We start from the raw sequence: 21,780 nt of genomic DNA on the forward strand, positions 1-21,780 counted from the left end.
TCTTACGAGTCAATATGACTTTCACCTATGTTCTCTTCTTCTCATCCCTCAGGTCCTCTCAACTAACAGATTCAGATCTAATTCAGTTTATACAAATAAAAAAAAAATAGCTTCTTAGTTTTGAGAATTTGATTTTTATTTATCAACTTGGAGACTGGATTGACTTTTTAATACTCTTTGCTCTATCAAAAAAAAAAAAAAAAAAAAAAAAGTAACGGAAAAATAACAATGGATAAATAATTTCATGCTTAGTTGGTTCATTATCAATGGGAAGGCGTCACGGAGCCTGACAGCCACAGGAGCAGACAATCACGCTCACTTAGCCCTCCACCCCCACCGTTTTTCCATAATTCGAAACAGTTACATAAACACCAAAAATGTATTGCAAAACAAATAAATAAGAGATTAAAAATAAAAAAATAAAAATCTGGCTTACATAATGGGGCTGGAGGTGATGTGGGTTCACACACACATGCAAAGACACAAACAACACAATGAGCAGTGTGCGACCCAAACCCCCTATTCCTCAACACGATCCTTTGCAGTCCATGTAAAAGAAACTATCGACCAATTTAAGCCAAATTCAAACTGATGAGACAATCAGAACGGATCATGTGACTTTTAATTACCAACAAATTTGTATTTTTTGCTGTGTCAGCTCCATGTCTTCAGAGAATTGTGCTAACACAATTTTCTCTAAAGTTCAGTTTTTTTAACTTTGTTGTTTTCTTCACAAAAATCAAAACCAGACCAAACCAAGTATCCATTTCTAACTTTAATAGGTGAGAGGTATTTTCGGCTGCTCCCTTATTTCCCGAAGGGTCGACACAGCGGATGGATCCGCATATTTGATTTGGCATAGATTTTATACCCTTCCAGAAACCCCTCCCGGGCTTGGCACCAGCACTTTGGAGTGCACTAACTTATGACCTCCGGAGGCTGGGTCTGTCTCTCCTCCTGATCTCACGCTGGGGATTTTTGTGCAAACTCTCACAAATAAACTGGACAGACCTAGTTTTTAGAATCTTTATGACTCAGTCAGATTTAGAACGCTAGAAACACAATGGTAAGTAAATTATTAGGGGTTTCGCTTTTTTCTGTGTAGTGACAAATTGTTTTAGTGTTAAAAACTGAGGCTGTGTGGGTGTACAGAGGTCTGATAGTCAAGAGTTACATCATAAAATGTGATCAGACTGGCCATTTCTACAGCAAACATTGCTGCATGGTGCCTCTAAAAGGCAAAATGCTTAAAAATAAAGAAGTCGATGAAGAATCCAGGCTGTCAAATGTTTTTTTGTTTTTTGCACACACAAGGAAAGCTGCAGTAGATTATAGCTTAAATACCTGTAGGAATCAAGTTTAAGTAATTAGCAAAGGGTAAACTCGTGAACAGAGCTGAGCGGCTCTTTGAGTGTGTACGTGAGTGTGTGTAGTCGAACCGTTTAATTACTGCAATGCAGGTAGCAGCAGGTGCGGCTGGAATAAAATGAGAGCTAAAGCAGCGTGACACTGTGGGTTTATTACAAGTATGTTTGCTGTCTGACGCTGCTGCGAAGGTGAGATGCGAGATGTGAGATGCAGGCAGAGCTGAGCGGAGCAGTGCAGCTGGTTTATCGTCAGAAGCTGTGACCCATTTCATGGAGCTGAATACTGAACAGACTGGTTGACGTCAAACACTCCAGCATGCTGCAGGCTACAAACAGCAGTCCCAGCTCTACAGAAAGGGCGGGGCACGAGCGGGCGTGTGTCGCGCACGGCAACATTAACATAATATTAGCTAAAAGATTACAGGCAAGAACCTATGAAGGTTTATAAGACTGCACGTGTAAAACAAAATAAGAGTATGATGATGCAGTTAGGTACTTAAGCAGTATGGAGAATCAGTAAACTTGTAGCTGCAGCTGCTTTTCTTTATCCTCCTTTTTCTTCTAGATCAGGTTTTCCAAAACACTGAACTGGATTCTTGAACCTACTTATTGCTTCCTTCCCCTGCAACATTTTTCACCCTTTAACTTTCCTCCCATGATTAAACTTGATGAATTGAAATGAAGCATGTTGTAAGTTTCTATGTAGCAAGTAAAGAAAATAAAATTTCTTCCTTCAACTTACTTCAAAGTTGAAATTTTGAGAATTTGACATACACTGTAAAATTTGGTGTGCTCTCCTCGGCTCAGCTGGGAGAACAATCTTATGCAGCTATTAGACTTTTCATATTTTTTTTACATTGTTATTAATTTAATGTTTAATATTAATTAAACAGATTCTTGTCAAAAAGCATTTAGAGTGGTGATTCTGATCTGGAGGTAGACATGAAACACCTTTAGGGTGTGGTGCACTTTTAGCAATGTCATTGTGGATACTTCAAATAATGAAGCTGCAAATAGCTGCTGAAAGCCTTTTAGTGATATGACAACATGTATTGGATAATGTGATCAAAACACGTGAAGTGAATAAAGCTCAAAAACAGGAAATGTATACACTGCATTGTACACGTGCATTTCCCCGCTTAACCACAATGGCGGCGTTCTCGCCTACTCTGAACCAGCAGCCTATGCCTGCTTTTGTTTTTGTTATTCCTCCTCCTCTCTTTCCATTGCTTTCAATCTGTCAACTCGAATGTAAAGGGGCTGTTTGAAGTGAAAACATTAAGGGCACTCCCCGCTGCTCCTGTTCCTCTTTCCTCTGCAGCCACCAGGAGAATGACCTTTCTTTGACTGATCACCTGTTAAGTTACATACAGACTGACCAGAGGTGGCCTTTAGAAGCCACCACTGGACTGAAGAGAAAAACCCAGAAGCATTGGCACTTTGTCTGGATGTACACATTCAGAGTAGTGCCAAAACGGATAGCCGACAAATAGAAAAAGAGTTGATTATGTTAAGATTTAATTAGCCGTTTATTTTAACAAACAAAAATACCAAACACTTGCTCAACTGCTCATTAATGCAAATATGTAATCAGCCAACCGCGTGGCAGCACCTCGGTGCCTTTAGACACGTAGATGTGGTTGTGGCTCCTTCCTGCCTTTTATAAACAGTTCACGCTGATGGTAGCGGTGTAACGTGTACTCCGAAAGGCTTCATAATCACCAGATCTCAATAGAGCACCTTTGTGATGTAGTGGAACAGGTGATTCACATCATAGATGCAGCTGGAAAAATCTGCAGTAGCTGCGTGTCAATATGGACCAAGACCCACGAGGACCGTTTCCAGCACCTTCTTAAATCTATGCCACGAAGAAATAAAGCAGCTCTGAAAGCAAGAGTGCAACCTGGTACTAGCAAGGTATACCTAATGAAATGTCTGACGAATGCATGTCAGGATTCAGAAAGGCTAAATGAGCTTCTGATTGACAGTGAGTGTGTGGTCAGTTAAAAATACCTTTCAACCTCTATTTTAAACCTATACAACCACTGCATTACAATTAATGTTTATTAATATAAATATTAATTTAATTTTAATCTTTTTTGTTAATCTTGGAGACCCATTTACAAAATAACATTTAATAACACAATAACTAAGATTTTAAATAAAAAGAAATAACAGAAACACAATTAAAAGCAAGATAAAGTGTAATTTTCCCAAACTACTTAAGCAAAGTTTTCTTTAGAAATCAGTCTCACGACCTTCATTGTTTCGATTCATATTGTGACTACAGACTGTATTTCACCAATATAACTTGTCCTTGTACGGAAGTTTACACAAGATGCACAGCCCTGCTTAAGGCTGTGAAGAAGGCTCGTCTGGTTGTTACTAAACTAAGGACATTTTATGAACAAACTAATGGGTCAATCAATAGCACCCTGATAGCAGAAGGCCAAGCACATTTTCCCTTAAGATCTGAAAATAATCTGATTACTTAACAACAAAACATAACCATTACCTTTCAGCACGAGTATAAAAAACAGTACATCTATAACTCTCTCGACACGAGTCGATCCCATGTACAGTGCAAATCTGACACCTGTACTCATCTAAACTTCATGTGCCATTTACCAAACTTGTCCGAGCATGTTGTAGTCAAGAGGAGCACGGCGTGTACCTTGGAGATGATGTCCTCCCCAGAGAAATTTTCACTAATCACAAGCCAGGTAATGTTCTGTTCATTGTTTTCCTGCTTCAAATCTAATCTGCTGTGCGGACAATCAGCTGTGAGTCAGACATGTTTGTGAAAATTACTGCTCGGGTAATAACATCTCCAGGTTATCATCTTGGACCCTTCTGAGAAACCGTGGACAGGATGATGCGAGTAATGATGCAACGAAAACAGTTATTCTGTAGTTCTGTCCGCTTTGCCCTTTTCTGGTATCAGAAGAAAGAAAATGGTGCATTTATCACACCCATAAACAAGGATTTGATTCAACTACCTGAAGCTGATGATATGAAGTCCTTTGAGGACAGGAAGCCATTTCCTTCTCTACCACATATTCAGGGTCTGGTATCCTTTCACACTCGTATTTTTAGCTGCTCTCATGTGATCAGCTCACCTTAGATGGATTTCAGTATCAGCTCTGAATTAAGCCTCAGATAAACCTCAGACTCGCTCATAGCATGGTACTAACTGAAGGCCTGCCACCCTGCTATGCACGCTCCTTATCATTCTTCCTTCATCCCCTTATCCGATACTCTGTCTCCAAAGCAGCTAGTCAATCCCATCACCCTAGCTCCTCTTCTATTAAACCTAAGAACGTCCCTGCGACTACCCCAGCCTTCCCCTTCTCCGCTCTGGGACAAGGCAGCGGGGTGACATTCCCACAAGCTAGCTCTAAACACCAGCTGCTTAATAATTACACTTTGATGCCTGTACTACAGACTTACAGCTTAGCCTCAAATATCTGCCTCTGGGTCTGTTCTTCACTTTGTCCTCCATTTTTCATGTTTTTACACTCAAGAGTCACCAGGGAAACATTTTTAAGTTCCTCTGATTATCTGTTTTGAAAAAGTAACACAGGCCTTTAAGCTTTTAAGATGTCTGTCATGGGATCTGTCGGCAAACAGCTATCTTGCAAGCAACCTCTGACCAATTCTCAACACTGCAAAAAATGACCTAAGCAGGCAGTGAAGACATTTCTGAACTCCACGAGCGCTGAGATCATGACAGGCAATACATCAAAAACTCATGCGAAGATCCTGGATTTTTCATCTACTGAGTTTATGGGTCCCCTGTGCAATGTGTTACCTGCAATCTTGATGTTCATATGGCCATCCAGCAGCAGATTCTCAGCCTTCAGGTCTCTGTGAACGATGTTCCGGTTGTGGCAGTACTCAACCGCTGACAGGATCTGCCAGAACTTCCTCCTGGCCTCTAGCTCACTGAGACGGCCATGCTTTGCCAGATAGTCTGCAGACATTGGAAAGAGGTGACGTGTCATGTTAGTCTATATCATTTTTTTAATTGATTACATAACCTGGCTCTACAGGCCTTCCGAACACGTATTAAGGTATCACTATACAGTTGAAAAGAATGCAATAAAAGTAGAATTTCTTCATTCAACCGAGTGGTTGTGCTGAAAGTATAATAGGTTTTGATGAGGTGCGGGCTTGGTGCCAGTGGTAGCTTACAGCTGCTCTACATTACAGCATGTTTTGTGAGCTCATTGAGAGCAAGATGCAAAATGTATTTTTTTCTTTGGAGACCCCTGCTTTAGCCCCGCGTGTGCATGCGTGAGTAGGCATTGGCTGACAGCAAAGAATGCACTGTGTTGTCATAGTGGAACGAGGAAAGCGGAGACAGAAGTTTCCGAGAACAGGTCTTCTGCTATATAATGCCTAGATTAGCGCACACTGCTCAGCTTGTAAGTTAGGGGTCGGTTTAATAGGATACTGAAATAAATACAAACTGAGCTCTTTTTCCAATGAGAAGCAAAAACACTGGATTTAGCAGTTTATCTGCTTAGCACACACTCTGCACACAGCAGGACCAAAGAGTGAGTTTGTGGTTGTTTAGAAAGACACAAGAAACCACAGTCGATTCTCTCTCTGGAGAGCCACAGTCATAAATTTTGCCGTCGTCTTTTTCCAAGCGCTCAGATCGCTGACCTTTCTCTCATGGTGTGCTCTCCCTCTGCCCTTACCGTTGTGTGAAGTTTGTCTCGACAGACTATTTTACAAGATGTATGATGTTTTTTTTCTTTTTTACAGCCCTGTGAACTTTGAAAAGTGTGGCGTTTGTTGCTGTCGGCAGGGCTCCTCTTCACACCTCTCTGTCCAGATAGCTTGCTAACTCTTCAATTCACACTCAGTGGCAAACAAGATAGGACACTCTGCTGCCTGTCCTTCCAGCTGGCATGGTTACAGACCAGCAACTAAACCTGACAACAATGCACAACAACCACAACAAACCCCACCAACACAAAATCATGAGGAATGTAATTATAGGAAGACCCACTAGGTCAGTTTCATAAGAGAGCATTTTTGTAATCAGGAAGCAGATGAAGACTGGCAGCTTGATTTGATTGAGACAATAAAAACAATGTTTTGCTTTTGTCTTTTAACTCGTTAGACATACCTGATATGATTTCCTTTTCATGTCGCTGTCATTTCAGTGGTGTGCACATAAACTACAGGGTGGGCCATTTATATGGATACACTGTAATAAAATGGGAATGGTTGGTGATATCAAAGTCCTGTTTGTGGTACATTAGTATATGTGAGGGGACAAACTCCTCAAGATGGGTGGTGACCATGGTGGCCATTTAGAAGTCGGCCATCTTGGATACAACTTTTGTTTTTTTCCATAGGAAGAGGGCCATGTGACACATTAAAATTATTGGTAATGTCACAAGAAAAACAATGGTGTGCTTGGTTTCAATGTAACTTTATTCTTTCATGAGTTATTTACAGGTTTCTCTTTGTTCACAGCCATTGACATGTTGAAGAGGTTAACACGTGAGGAGCGGATCGAAATTGTGTTGATATCCGGTGAACGTAGTAATCGGGTCATTAGTGACAGTTCTGTCACTAATGAAGAAACATCAGTGGCAGAATGGGCAAAACAAAAATAGGAACTGGACCCTCAGTTCACGCAGAAGATTTTGTTCAGTGATGAGGTAAAATTTTGTGAATGGTGAAATTAACAAACAAAACCACCGCTATTGGTCTGACACTAACCCACATTGGATGGATCCCTCCAAGACTGTTGGAACAACAAAAGTGATGGTTTGGTGTGGTACAACGATAGTGGGTCCATTCTTCATCAATGGAAACCTCAAGGCCACTGGATATTTGAAATTGCTACATGATGATGTGTTTCCCTCTTTACGCACTGAAGCTGGCACGTTCCCTGAGTTTTTCCAGCAACATGGTGCACCACCACATTATGGGTGCCAGGTCCGAGCATTCCTAGATGAACAGTTTCCTGGAAAGTGGATTGGTCGTCGTGGGCCAGTTGAATGGCCCCCAAGGTCTCCCGATCCGACCCTCTTAGACTTTTATCTTTGGGGTCATCTGAAGGCAATTGTCTATGGTGTGAAGATACGAGATGTGCAGCACCTGAAACTACGGATACTGGATGCCTGTGCTGGCATTTCTCCTGCGGTGTTGCTATCAGTGTGTGAAGAGTGGGAGAAGACTGTTGCATTGACAATCCAACACAATGGGCAGCACATTGAACACATTTTATAAGTGGTCAGTAACTTGTAAATAACTCGTGAAAGAATAAAGTTACCTTGAAACCAAGCACACCATTGTTTTTCTTGTGACATTACCAATAAGTTTGATGTGTCACATGGCCCTCTTCCTATTGAAAAAACAAAAGTTGTATCCAAGATGGCCGACTTCTAAATGGCCACCATGGTCACCACCCATCTTGAGGAGTTTGCCCCCTCACATATACTAATGTGCCACAAACAGGACTTTAATATCACCAACCATTCCCATTTTATTATGGTGTATCCATATAAATGGCCCACCCTGTACTTACAGGCACAGCAAAGTCATACTAAGCCTCTTTAAAAGTCAATTTAGTTGACTTTTTTCAGATGTGTGCAGTCAATAAACATAAAATATTCAAAGCATACGTGTTGAGGCCACCATCGTGCATCACACTACACCTCATCTACACAGCCCTGCATCTCAAAGCCCCGATATTAAAATTGTGTGTGATAGATAGCAACAGAATGAGAAAACCTTATTAGCGAGTGGCTGACAAATTCCATAAGAGTAGGTCTCTTTAATGAATGGGGGAATTTTCAAGCAATGGTGCTAATCAAAAAACACACTGGGGAGGGGAATGTGTTGGGCAGGTCCAAGGTTGCACCTGTGGAAAACAGCAATCTAAAATAAAAACCATTTCAGGACATAACCTCTCCTTTTCTTGGTCTTTAAAGCCTTCTTTATGGGTCAACATAAATACTCGCCATACTGTTACAGAGCCTAAAATTGTACAAAGTGGTTGGTTTAACTCTTTACCCCTTGAAAACCAACTAGGGATACACTGAAGGTCTTTCTCTCACATTTCAGGCCTGCTTATAAGACAAAAATGATGAGGTTTGCATCAGAAATAAGTGAGGGTTGTCTGTGCCTGTGTAGCTACCCTTGGAAAAGCACAGAAACTATTCTAATGGTCACCCAAACCACATCTTTATTGATATATATATATATATGTACTTAGGTGTCAAAACCCGCCATTAAGGGAAGGGAAGGTCATCTTTATGGGGTAAAGAGTCAAAGCAGGGTTCCTTGCAGCCATTACAGAGACAGGTAAGACTTCTATTTTTCCTGTGGTGTTGCACACTCTTCTTCATGCAAAACCTAGTGTAAAAGTAATTTTGTTAAAGAAAAAACAAGAGAAAGAAATCAATTTAAAGCCTAAAACAGCTGCAGATTAATTTCTCTCAATGACTGCTTGATCAACTGACTATTGTTTGCAGCTCTGGAAAGAACACCGCCTGACTGCTTTTACACTGAAATGCTCAACAAACCAAACGCTGAACACTAAAGCGTATCTTAGCTCTGTATGAACAGCAGCACGGTGTTGCTACTGCTTGTTCTGCAGTCACACTGGAAAAACAAGCCATTACTGTTTAAGCAAACAACACTGTACAACACACACACACACACACACACACACACACACACACACAGTATGCAGCATGTTGCCCCAGTGGAAGGATGAGTAATCCACTGATACAATGTTGGTGAGGGTAAGGACCTCAGCACAGTGAGGCATGCAGAGTGGCATTCTGGGAAAGCGAACAGAACAAGTATGAATCATAGGGGTATTAGGGAACAGCTCAAAAGCCACTGTGTTCCACTTCTGCTGAGAGCTGCGTGAGGAGCTAAATCTCTCAACAGCTGCTCAGGTTTGAAGGGGACCAACATCATGGGTACAGACCGGCTTGCTGGACAGACTTCAGATAACACCGTGGGCCAGGCGCTGGGAGCGTGTATACATGCGAGTGTGTGTGAGCGCAGAGGACATGGGGCACACGGTCGCACACTCCGTTTCCACATCAGTAACTGATACCCTAACCACTTAAATACGACGGCCTCATTAAAGTCACATCTATATGCACGGTGATGGATGCTTGTGTTGATTTAATACTGGCACACCAAAGGGGTTAAAGGGGAACAGAGCCAATTGGAACAGAGCAATGCCATGTCATGCAAGTACCAATCAGCCAAACATCAGCTGCAGCTTCTGGTGGTTATAGTTGACCTCACTTGTCCTTCTTTGGATACTTATAAATACACACATAAAAATAACACCTCTGTTTTATCTGGAGAAACAAAGCCCACATCTTAAACCTACATACTCCACCTATTTACTGTAAGCCCCTCCCATTGAAACTTACTGGTTATTTAACTAGGACATGTGTTTTTAAAAACACATTCAGGGTTGGATTAGGTGATCAAGTAATACCAATGTCTTGGCAATCCTTTATTCCAATACTTATTTTTAAAAGGAAGAAACAAACTTTTGTACCTACATTTGTTGGAATTACCTTAAAAAAAAACAAAAATCAAAAATGTAGGTATGTGTATTTTGAAGTACCCTTTGAATGGCTCCATAGTGCTGTGCAGGGGTGTCAAACAAAAGGCCTGGGGCCAGAATCGGTTGTCAAAGACTCCAATCTAACCCGTTTGGCGGCTTTCGAAAATGTGAAGAAGGGCATACATTTGGACTTTTAAATGTATTTTCACGGGTTTTGCAGCTTCTCTGACTGATAAAGCGCTCCCCCATGGCCATTCATACTACAGAGTGGTAAATAAGTAACAAATAAACAATAAAATAAAAGAAGGTTTCTTGGTTTTCACCATATTACCATACACACCATACAAATTTATGCCTTTTACAGTAAAAATTGCTGGTGATTGCCAATGTGAATCTCCTAGTAGACACACAATTTGAAAATCCTACATCGCTGCATTCGAGTTATCCTATTCACAAGATTTTCAGCAAACTAGACCTCTGACCTTGACCTCAAGGTCAACGAGATTCAAGCTTTTCTGAGATTTTCAGTAGCTGCACATATAGTATCATTTCAAAATCCTACATCACCTTGTTCTCAAACTTAGGTGTCCACGCCGTCTGCCTAGCAGGGTGACGACAATTTACCAATGAGGGGTAAAAAGGACATTTCTTTCTCAGACTCATGTTGACAGACTTTATTTACTATGGCAGCATTTTATCAAGTAGAAAAACAGATGTACTGTGAAACTGCACTTCTTTTTTCTTATATTAAAACATCTCAGGGATTAAATATGTAATTAGACTTCTTTACACGGGGAAAAAAAAAAAAAGGCAGGTTTCACTGGTCTAGCCCACTTAAGTTCAAAGTGGACTGTCTATGGCCCAGGATGTAAAATGAGTAAGACATCCCTGGTATAGTGATTTACACATTGTCTAAAACGGAAAGTCTCCCGGTTTGATCCCGGGAGTAGATATAAATCCCCCAGGAAGGGCAGCTGGTGAAAAAACACCCCAAAACATATGAAGTTACCCACTCTGGCAACCCCTTGTGAATGAGGCAGAACCCAGAAGTAGTTTCTTCTATACTGTAGTGGGTTCAGTGATCAGATACAGTGGGGCAAAAAAGTATTTAGTCAGCCACCGATTGTGCAAGTTCCCCCACTTAAAATGATGACAGAGGTCAGTAATTTGCACCAGAGGTACACTTCAACTGTGAGAGACAGAATGTGAAAAAAACAATCCATGAATTCACATGGTAGGATTTGTAAAGAATTTATTCGTAAATCAGGGTGGAAAATAAGTATTTGGTCAATAACAAAAATACAACTCAATACTTTGTAACATAACCTTTGTTGGCAATAACAGAGGTCAAACGTTTACTATAGGTCTTTACCAGGTTTGCACACACAGTAGCTGGTATTTTGGCCCATTCCTCCATGCAGATCTTCTCGAGAGCAGTGATGTTTTGGGGCTGTCGCCAAGCAACACGGACTTTCAACTCCCGCCACAGATTTTCTATGGGGTTGAGGTCTGGAGACTGGCTAGGCCACTCCAGGACTTTCAAATGCTTCTTACGGAGCCACTCCTTTGTTGCCCGGGCGGTGTGTTTTGGATCATTGTCATGTTGGAAGACCCAGCCTCGTTTCATCTTCAAGGTTCTCACTGATGGAAGGAGGTTTTGGCTCAAAATCTCACGATACATGGCCCCATTCATTCTGTCCTTAACACGGATCAGTCGTCCTGTCCCCTTGGCAGAAAAACAGCCCCATAGCATGATGTTTCCACCCCCATGCTTCACAGTAGGTATGGTGTTCTTGGGATGCAACTCAGTATTCTTCTTCCTCCAAACACGACGATTTGAGTTTATACCAAAAAGTTCTACTTTGGGTTCATCTGACCACATGACATTCTCCCAATCCTCTGCTGTATCATCCATGTGCTCTCTGGCAAACTTCAGACGGGCCTGGACATGCACTGGCTTCAGCAGCGGAACACGTCTGGCACTGCGGGATTTGATTCCCTGCCGTTGTAGTGTGTTACTGATGGTAACCTTTGTTACTTTGGTCCCAGCTCTCTGCAGGTCGTTCACCAGGTCCCCCCGTGTGGTTCTGGGATCTTTGCTCACCGTTCTCATGATCATTTTGACCCCACGGGATGAGATCTTGCGTGGAGCCCCAGATCGAGGGAGATTATCAGTGGTCTTGTATGTCTTCCATTTTCTGATGATTGCTCCCACAGTTGATTTTTTCACACCAAGCTGCTTGCCTATTGTAGATTCACTCTTCCCAGTCTGGTGCAGGTCTACAATACTTTTCCTGGTGTCCTTCGAAAGCTCTTTGGTCTTGGCCATGGCGGAGTTTGGAGTCTGACTGTTTGAGGCTGTGGACAGGTGTCTTTTATACAGATGATGAGTTCAAACAGGTGCCATTCATACAGGTAACGAGTGGGGGACAGAAAAGCTTCTTACAGAAGACGTTACAGGTCTGTGAGAGCCAGAGATTTTCCTTGTTTGAGGTGACTAAATACTTATTTTCCACCCTAATTTACGAATAAATTCTTTACAAATCCTACCATGTGAATTCATGGATTTTTTTTCACATTCTGCCTCTCACAGTTGAAGTGTACCTCTGGTGCAAATTACTGACCTCTGTCATCATTTTAAGTTGGGGAACTTGCACAATCGGTGGCTGACTAAATACTTTTTTGCCCCACTGTAACACTAACATTTCAACACGTCAGACTACATTCTGACAATTATAACAAATCCAAAAAGCAACGGCAGACCAATCCACAAGAAAAACGGCAATTAGTTGCAGCCACATGGGAGGCATTTAGAAGTCAAGGACACTGAATCACACTTAAATAAATCCATCTTGACATACTATAACATTCAGATACAAATGTATAGCATGCAATATCTACGTTACTTTATATCTGGAGCTGGGATTTTACTTACAGATGTCTTCATGTGACCCGAAAGTGAGATGAGCTAGAATATGTTGTTTTGAAAGCCTCGACATATAAATGACCCATAAAAATAACATTCTGCCATATCGTTGTATGCTGATATTTCATGACGAGGGCAAAGTCTGTAGAAAGAGCTTAATCAAAAGGGATTTTATAGCGCTAACACCTGACTCTACATAGGCCTGTGAGCATATTTACTTGATGAAAAATAAAGCTGTATTCAGGTATGCTGTAGTCTGTCAATCATGCGTATTTTGAGTGTGGGTTCCAAGACCCTAAAAAGAAAAAAATGAAACGCATTAAAGGTTCTGACACTGATGTTTGACATGCAAGATCATGTAGTTCACATTAGCCTTGCTAGCGTGTTACCTAGATGATTAATAGCAGTGCCACTAAAAATGATAAACTACTGTTGAGATAAATATAAAATATGAAGGTGAGCTTGTAAAGTAATCGGAGTGAGGTGTTAAAGCTGTGATGACAACACCTGTACTTGGTGTGAAAATGCACACATCTAATATATATACACACATATACACACACACACACACACACACACACACACACACACACACACAGTTTTATCAATCATTAAAACTTACATTGCTTCCGAATGTCTGAACTCACACTGAAGACAGGAGTAAATTAGCTGAGCTCAAATGCAGACAAACATATCAGGTTAAGTCTGGCACATTTTTTTTTCTAACATTTTTTTTTTAAACTATTATTATTATTAATTTCTTTCTTTTTTGGCTCCTTGAAAACTTCTGTGGAAAAATCTGCCTGTCGCTCAACTAAAAATACTTTGGATTACTTCTTTCAAAACACAGGAAGTCAGCAAGCTCATGCTTAACCCCTATCCCTGTTCAAAAAGCCATATATATTACCTTATCTACTGGAATTTAGATAGCAATGATTACATTCACACACACAAGTAGAATGCGCTTCTTTGATTTTCCATATATTATCATCTGCACAATGCAGAGGTTGGTTTAACTAGTCTACATGAACAGTACTTGAAATCGTCACACAAAGTTCCAGGGTTTCTCCAAAATACCCTCCTTGACCTCAATGGAAAGTCTTACGGAGGTCAAGCAAAGACGTGGAGGAATTCATGAGGACATAAGAAAGGAGAAACACAGTGATAAAAGAATCTGAATGCACTTTCACAAAGTTCTGAAAGTGTACCTCCATGGGATGGGGGGTACACTATTCAAACACAACCTTTAAGTCAAGTAAGAACACCAAATATAAGTCCCATTCCCATTTATAAAGTATATATACACAAGACATCTCTTTATCTATTTAGTGCTTTCTGCATAATAGAAAGCACTGGTACTGACTGCATTAATTGCGTAGCTTCAGTTTGGTTAGCTGCAGTGTTGGGGATAACAAATTACTGTGGTCAGATTTAATTGAAATGCAGTGCATTGCCATTATGGGCAGAGTATATTAAGGCATATATGCATATTTTCATATGTTCTCAAGTAACAATCACCTGACCACTGACAGTGGATTTGAAAAAAAAAATGCAGAAAGGTACAGAGACATTTGTTTGGCAAGAATCACCTTTAATATGAATTTGTGTTGACATGTGGGCATAATTATGCTGTACTGTTAACCAGCAATTACATAGCAATGCATCTCAAGTGATGTTGTGGAGTAATGTCACAAGTACAGTAACAAGTTAGTTGTGCTCTTTATGGAAAGTATGCTTTTTGAAGCGTACAAATAAGTAATGCATACTTAAAACTTTTGAGAAGCCACCCTGACACTAATTAGTTGATCGAAGAGCAGTTGGTGAGATGACCTTGAAAAGTCTTTGTAGAACGGTAGAATTAAATGTCCCTGCATTTCTTCTTTTTCTTCTTTCTTTATTATTTCTAATTTTATTGAGGAAATATCTATAGTTCAGGCTTATTACCACATGTATCTGAAAGATCTATATACAGACTTATATAAGGTATATTTTTGCCTTCAAAGCTTGCAAGTACTTCTAGTTTTTTTTTTAAGTCATCCGTTTGTCTTTTGATGTCACTGAAGTCCAAGCTTCTGATGGCTGACAGATCTGCTGAAAAGTGACCAAGCAATATGAAGGATGGCTCACGGGAAAATTGAAATTGACAGTCTAAGTAACTGTTTTTCAAAAATAGCTTGAGTACTCCTTTGAAGTCAACACACTCTGTATCTCATTCCCTTCCCAACACCCAGACAGAGATCTGCATGAGTGATTTTACTCACTGCCAGCTATTATACTCCCCTCTCTCCAGCAGTGCTTTCTTAAATATGCATGCCCTACATTTCCTCACCACCTTCCAAATTCAAATGGATGTCCCCTGCTCTCGCCTCCATTCTCTTCTGCCTCCTCTCCCTTACTGCTTCTGCTCTCTGCAACTCTGCTTTATTTGTGGTTGACCCAATTTCCAGGTTTGATCCATCCTGTGGTGTCGAGGCAGACTGTGGAGCAGCAGACTGACTGACTGACAGACAGACACAAAGCACATCAGCGAGCTGGCATCGATGCCTATGCTGTGCCCACCCACCCTTTTGCAAGAATGAACCCATCACTCTCCGCCTCTTGGTGCCAAACCCAGATCCGCTTCTTTGTCTTTGCGGTTCCAGACACAAACATGCTACCCCCTCCTGCTCTGCCACAGCACCATTTACTATTTGGTCTGAAGACAGAACTGCAGGCTCATCCTTCGTTTCACTGACTGGCTGTAACGGCATGCACTACACTACAACTTCACAAATTCCGCTCTTTATAACCTATGGCCAGGAACAGACCTGAGATACTCATCATGTCAGCAAAGCGGAGGCAACTCTCTGGAGGGCGATTGTGGAGGAAGAGACTGGAGATCTGGCTTGGCAGCTTATCCATTTGTCTGAGTGCATCATGACTTGATCCACCTCCACAAAGTGTATTTGGAAATCTGAAATGATTGTTCAATTTCACGAGATTGAATACTGTAATACTAGTCTAGTGCTGCAGATACCAGTTGTTGTCTGCCTGGCTGAGTCAAAGCTGCTATTGCTGCGGCTGATGATGACATATAAATGTCTTACATAACTACATTACATTGTGCAATCAGGGCAGAGGGGTCTGAGGAATCAGGACACAATGGTTTTATAATACCCAGAGATGATCCATGAGAACATCTATGGATTACAGAAAATGAGGCTGACCCATCATCATGATCGGTTATTTAAAGGGATAGGTTGACATTTTGGGAATTGCGCAAACTCTTGCTCATAGCTGGATGATTAAGCTGACACCACTCTCTACAGCCAGGACACAATTAGACGATAAAAATAATAATACTAATAGAAGGAAACTAGAGAAAACCGGCTAGGTCGACTGTGTCCAAAAGCACCCACCCATACCAACGCTTTTAAAACAATTTATTTATAACCGCAAGATTTTATACCACATTAGTCATTTCTTAGTCTTTCTGCTAAGCAAGCCCAACAGTTTCCTGGCTCCTGATTCATATTTAAAAGAAACTAAATTATTGAAATGCAAGCAATTATTATTTGTACTGCTATTATTTTGAGTAGCTGCACACAGAAGGGTGCTTAAAACAGGGGTGGGCAATTAGGCCACATTATAGACCTAATTGTAACATGTACTCCTACCAGCAGCAGTTTATAAACTGATAAAATTAATATTGAAATAAACTGAGTTCAGTTTATCGGTACGATCTTCAACAACAGTCCCAGTTTCTCCTGTGGCTCCCTGAACAAATTAATTGCCTAACTTAGCTTAAAATTAACAATTATGCTTTTATAGTCCACCCTTCTTTGAGGCCGGCTTCCCTCTGATCGACAGTCATGCGGTTTGAAAACATGAGGCTTGAACAGCAAGCATCTAACAGAGCCATAAGTGGAAAAACCTACGGGAAACTGGATTCAGACTGCTCTCAATGCTCAAAGCTTTTGGCTCAAATGAGTTGTACATAAGATTAAGTTCTTATTTGAAACAACAGCAGTCGCTCCAGTATGGGACGAGTTAGACTACCGTATGGAAAATTCTATGTGTCTAGAGGGGAACACATAGCATATGTCCATATGAGCATTGTATGATTTTATGTAAAATTTTTATATTTAGCCATGTAATTTAAATTTGCTGCAAGCTTCTATGCCCATTACTTAAAAGAAAAAAAATAAAGTCTTTTGGCTTAAAAAGCCTTTTGAAATCGGATAATTCCTGTTGCTACGCCCTTTAACTCTCTTAGCAGAAACTGCCGTTTGCTCAAAATACAAGTTTTAGTTGCAACACCATGTGAGCCTCTCCATCCTTATTGCTGTACATTTCTGTACTTCCTTCTTGTTTTTAAACCACACTCGTTTCATTCATGTTTTTCTGGGTCTGCTTCCCCGCTCTCTCTAGGTCACAGAGGCAGTAGTTGTTGCTGCTGAGTCAACATCACAAGTGGAACACTGGTCTGCTCTTTGAATTACAAAGACACTAAAACAATAAATAAAACAACAACATACACTCACACATATGACATGACTATTAAGCTTATCATAGGCTACTGACTGCTACTTGACTAATCCTATCAATTCCCGTGTCTGGAAGCAGGCTAAGTGCAACCATTCTCAGACTGTCTAACAGGTGAGGCCATTAATCTATCTGGATCATGAGCCACTTACAGGTTGTCCACATTAGACAGGCCTACACTTGTGTTCATAATTCTACTTCTTCATAATTACTTGTATTACATTATTTTTTCTGAATTAGAATTTTTCCAGAATCCTTTAAAAAGACTATTTTCGTTATATTTACCTAAATATTAAAAATCCATAAATTAATGCAACAAACTGAAATGCCTATGGGCTTGTGTCCAGCAACCTGGATTGAAGATTGTAGTCTGTACAAAGTGTACAAACTGAGTGTGTGTGTTGTGCAGCGATATAGCGCGTGTGGTGCTATGGCCGACTGAGATAACTTCTTATCTTCCTGTACTATTTTCGATATGTTCTGACTTGTCTGTCCTTTCCAGCACCAGTGTATTTTGTTTGTGATTCTGACAAAAACAGAATAATTTAATAAACTCACGTTAAAAAAACATTTTTTGTATCTTCTAGATTCAGACATTAAATGCCAAATATAAACCTACATACTAGTTGGTCTCTGTAGTTGTTTGTTTTCAGTGCGCCGCATATAAGCAGCAGTGCACTGGTTGCTGGTTGGAGAGCTAAGACAGCATGAAGGAAGCTAACAGCAAAACATTTAGCTTTCTTTATTTGCAAAATACATTTCCATATATTTTGCATATTTAGGCACAGCCTGTTGCAAAAAAAACTAAAAACTGTATTTATTCCAATTTCATTAGTTAAATGTATGAAAAATGTCAACGATAACATATTTTGTCAGACATAATATAGTAATTTTGTACCAACAAGATGATTTCCAAAGAGCTGTTAGCTGAACACTTAGCATATCTCAGCATGGTGTGCAGTGTGACCTTAAAAACATTTGTGGAAACTGGACAAGTAGAGGACTAAAGAAGTGGCAAACCTAAAATAAACTGATAACTTAATGAACCATCTATAGCAGATGACCGGCATTTGCCATGTCATGTCCTTGAGAAAAAAAACATATCCAACAAAGACCTGACACAGGACATGAGAGATGTAGATGGATCAAGTGCCAGATCCATCTACTGTTTACAAAAATCTCATGAGAAGTGGTTTCACTGGAAGAGTGTCAAATTACTCCAGAATAGGACTGATCTTTTTTTTTTTTTTTTTTTAAATAGTGGCAACAGGTGTTATTGAGTGATGAATCCAAATGTGAAAACTTTGGTTAAAACTGACACAGGAGGTGATGAGAAAGGTACAACAGTGTCTACAGCAATCTGTAAAACAAGGTGGAGGCTCTGTCATGGTTTAGGGCTCCATTTCAGCCAGTCAAATCTTGTTAAAACAGATTGACTTATGAATGGAGAAAGGTACCAATAGGTTTTGATCCACCATGCAATCCCATGTGGAAAGTGGGCAACAGCTTCATTTTTCAACATGAAAATGATCCCCAACCCAGCGTCAATGCAGTAAAAGCATACCTGGACAGAAAAACACATAATGGAACACCAACAGTCATGGATTGGCCTCCCCAGAGCCCAGACCTCAACATTATTGGAGCAGTGGGGGATCATCTTGACAGACAATGGAACAAAAGGCAGCCAACATCGAAGAAGAGCTTTGAATATCTTTCAAGAAGCCTGGAAAACTATTTATGAAGACTACTTGAAGAAATGACAAAACAGCTTGTCATGAAAGAAAGATTCTTCCTCAGCCTATTAATATAAGACCACGATCAGGTCAGTGTGGGCAGATATCAGAGACCATGACAGCAGGAAACAAACTTTTTGATTGGCACATTCCTAATCTATCTAGCCTTCACATTTGAGCCTTCTGGTTTTCTTTCAGACTTAGAAATCCGAATTGTTCACCATTCATCTGACGAGTAAATGAAGAAATCTCTGTACGTTTGGTTTTTGGTCTTTTGGCCAACAGCTATTTCAGGATTAGCAATTCCAAAGAATTTCAAGCTAGGTGGAAGAAGCACAATGATGAGTCATTCTGAAATAACTTTGATGAGTTCTTCTGTTATTTGGTCTAAAATTAACTTTATTTTACTCACTATGCAGTTTTAAACAAAGCTGCAAACCACAATCATCCAGTCAGGCACAGCCACATTTTAAGTGAAAGCTAAATTTATGACTGTTGCTCGTCTGAAAGATCAAGAACAGCGTATTAAGTCTGGTTACAGCTTTAGCTTCCAAAATTGTGCACCGATCTGTTTTGTAAGAGGAAACTTTAATGCAGTTGCAGCAGTTAGGCAAATAAATCTGCTGATCAACAGAAAACAAAAAGGATTTCAATGTGAACCGTTGCAACTTTTTTTTTTTCTCTCAGTGATAGTAAAATAATTCTCTTTGGATTTTGGAAACTTGGTTGCACAAAACTAGCTGCAAGGACTCACTCTGATTTACAGATTCTGAAAGGAAGATTCGCCTATAAAACCTCCTTGGTTTCTGGTATATTACTATTTGTATGGTGCAAAAAAACAAAATAAAGGAAAAAAGAAAATAAATTGAAACCATTCTTGTACCTGTACAAGTATATGACAAATGCTCTTAAACATCCCACGGGAGTTGAACAAAGGGAGCATTGAAAATTAATCTAAGTACCATCTTAATGAAAGAGGAGGAATGACATGTTGCTTGCCAGGACAAAGAAAGGAATCTTATCTCCTTGACATGCATTATCTCAACATTTGTGCAGTAAACCAGTCCAGTGTGGGCGATTCTGCAGTACAGATAGTAATAAATCGAACTTATTCCCCTTTGAGGCTGCCCTCTGGCAGCTTTTACAGGCCTGGGGTGACGTCATTTTATACAGCAGGAAAGAAATGTCAGCACATTTACTGCAACAATTACCAGCAGCACATGACAAGGGTCACAGGATACTCGTGTCAGATTTGCATCAATCATATGACCTTTGAGATTGAGGCTGGGATAACCGTAATAGCAACTCAAGCTCAACAAGACTTTGATACTTCCTTGTTTGTCAAAAACCTTACTGACGCAATAGAGTACATTTTTTTTCAGTTGATATGGGAAGAACGCAAATAGCAATGGGCAGACTGATCGTATACTTGAAAAGATCACTCACCAAAGATCTCCCCACTCTTGGCATACTCCGTGACTAAATAAAGCATGTTCTTCGTCTCCATCACCTGAGAGAGGGAGAGGATGAAGGAACAGGGCCGAGGGGGTGGGGGAAAAGAGACACACAAAAAGAATTAGATTAAGTAAAAATAAATTTAAAAAAAAATAAAAAGAAAGAAGAAGAAGAAAAAGTAGTAGTAGTTAAAAAAAAACCAAAAAAAAAAAACCCAAAAGATAAAAATAGCCAGAAATATCACACAATTGACTACAGGGCTCAATGTGTGTTTAAACTGCAGTGTCTGGCGTTCGTAAAATCGTGAGAAAAACTAAATGCATGAATGGCACGGGTCTAAATATGGCAACCATGTAAAAGAATGGAGGTGGACGGTTGGTGTTGTTGAGTATATCTGAATGGTACTTAAAGCCTTTCCATCCTCACCCGGTGCCGTGTTGTGTAGGAGGAGGAGAACCGATTTAGAAGCAGAAACACTCAGGAGATGAATAGAATGAAATGCGGAGGGGAGAGTCAGATGCAGAGAAGAGGATGAATCAGACACAGCGAGCCAGACATTCACACTAGAAATCCCACGCTCATTGTTTATGATCAATTTTCCATCTGTTACACTGACCGATTCATGGATTTAGGAAATTAAAGCCTTTTTCTTCCTCTTTTTTTGGTTGGTCTTCGTTTTGTAACAAACACATTCTCTGTCCTCTGTTTACAACCGATTGATGAATTAAATCTGGGTATTGGTACTCTGTTGAGAGCCAATACAGCATCTAATGGAAAATAAACCTTTTCACAACAGACATTTTGACCTGGCGCAGCAGGAAAAGCACAGGTGTAACTAATAGTATTAACGATGGCTCTGTTTCATGTCTGCGTGCCAGTAAACCAGCATGGAGAGTAGTGGGGCCCTGGCACTGGCCCCACCTGAGTAGATGTAGTCATTATTAATGATATTAAATCACCCGTGTTTGACAAGATAAAATGCCCACTGTGGGAGAGAGCAGTTTTTATTCCGTGGCTGATCTCACAGCTTCTCCTGTGCATGAATAACACAAACATGGGATTGCTACCTTCCTATATTGTTGGTCATTTTCTAAAGTTCATACATCCGGGAAGGCAGCAGAGCTAAGGGCAGACAGATGCAGCAGATGTTTTGGGCAACATCTGCAAGAAGTGCCAACATTGCCATGTGATAAAAATCTACAGTTTATT

General features: G+C 40.4%; 1 protein-coding gene across 3 annotated transcripts in view; it reads right to left on the reverse strand.

The window, feature by feature from the left end:
* Window positions 1–21,780, reverse strand: part of sik2b (salt-inducible kinase 2b) — a 46,998-nt gene that overhangs the window by 16,423 nt on the left and 8,795 nt on the right. For 2 of the 3 annotated variants that reach the window (XM_026193437.2, XM_026193436.2), the window contains exons 3-4: window positions 20,563–20,626; window positions 5,179–5,340 (exon numbers count right to left, since the gene is read on the reverse strand). In XM_026193437.2, the coding sequence (XP_026049222.1) occupies window positions 5,179–5,340; window positions 20,563–20,626 (226 nt within the window). The remainder of the gene's footprint in view (window positions 1–5,178; window positions 5,341–20,562; window positions 20,627–21,780) is intronic. The other variant, XM_080288709.1, reaches the window with a different exon arrangement.

This window comes from Astatotilapia calliptera, chromosome 14 (assembly GCF_964374335.1).
Source record: "Astatotilapia calliptera chromosome 14, fAstCal68.1, whole genome shotgun sequence".
Classification (NCBI taxonomy): Eukaryota; Metazoa; Chordata; class Actinopteri; order Cichliformes; family Cichlidae; genus Astatotilapia; species Astatotilapia calliptera.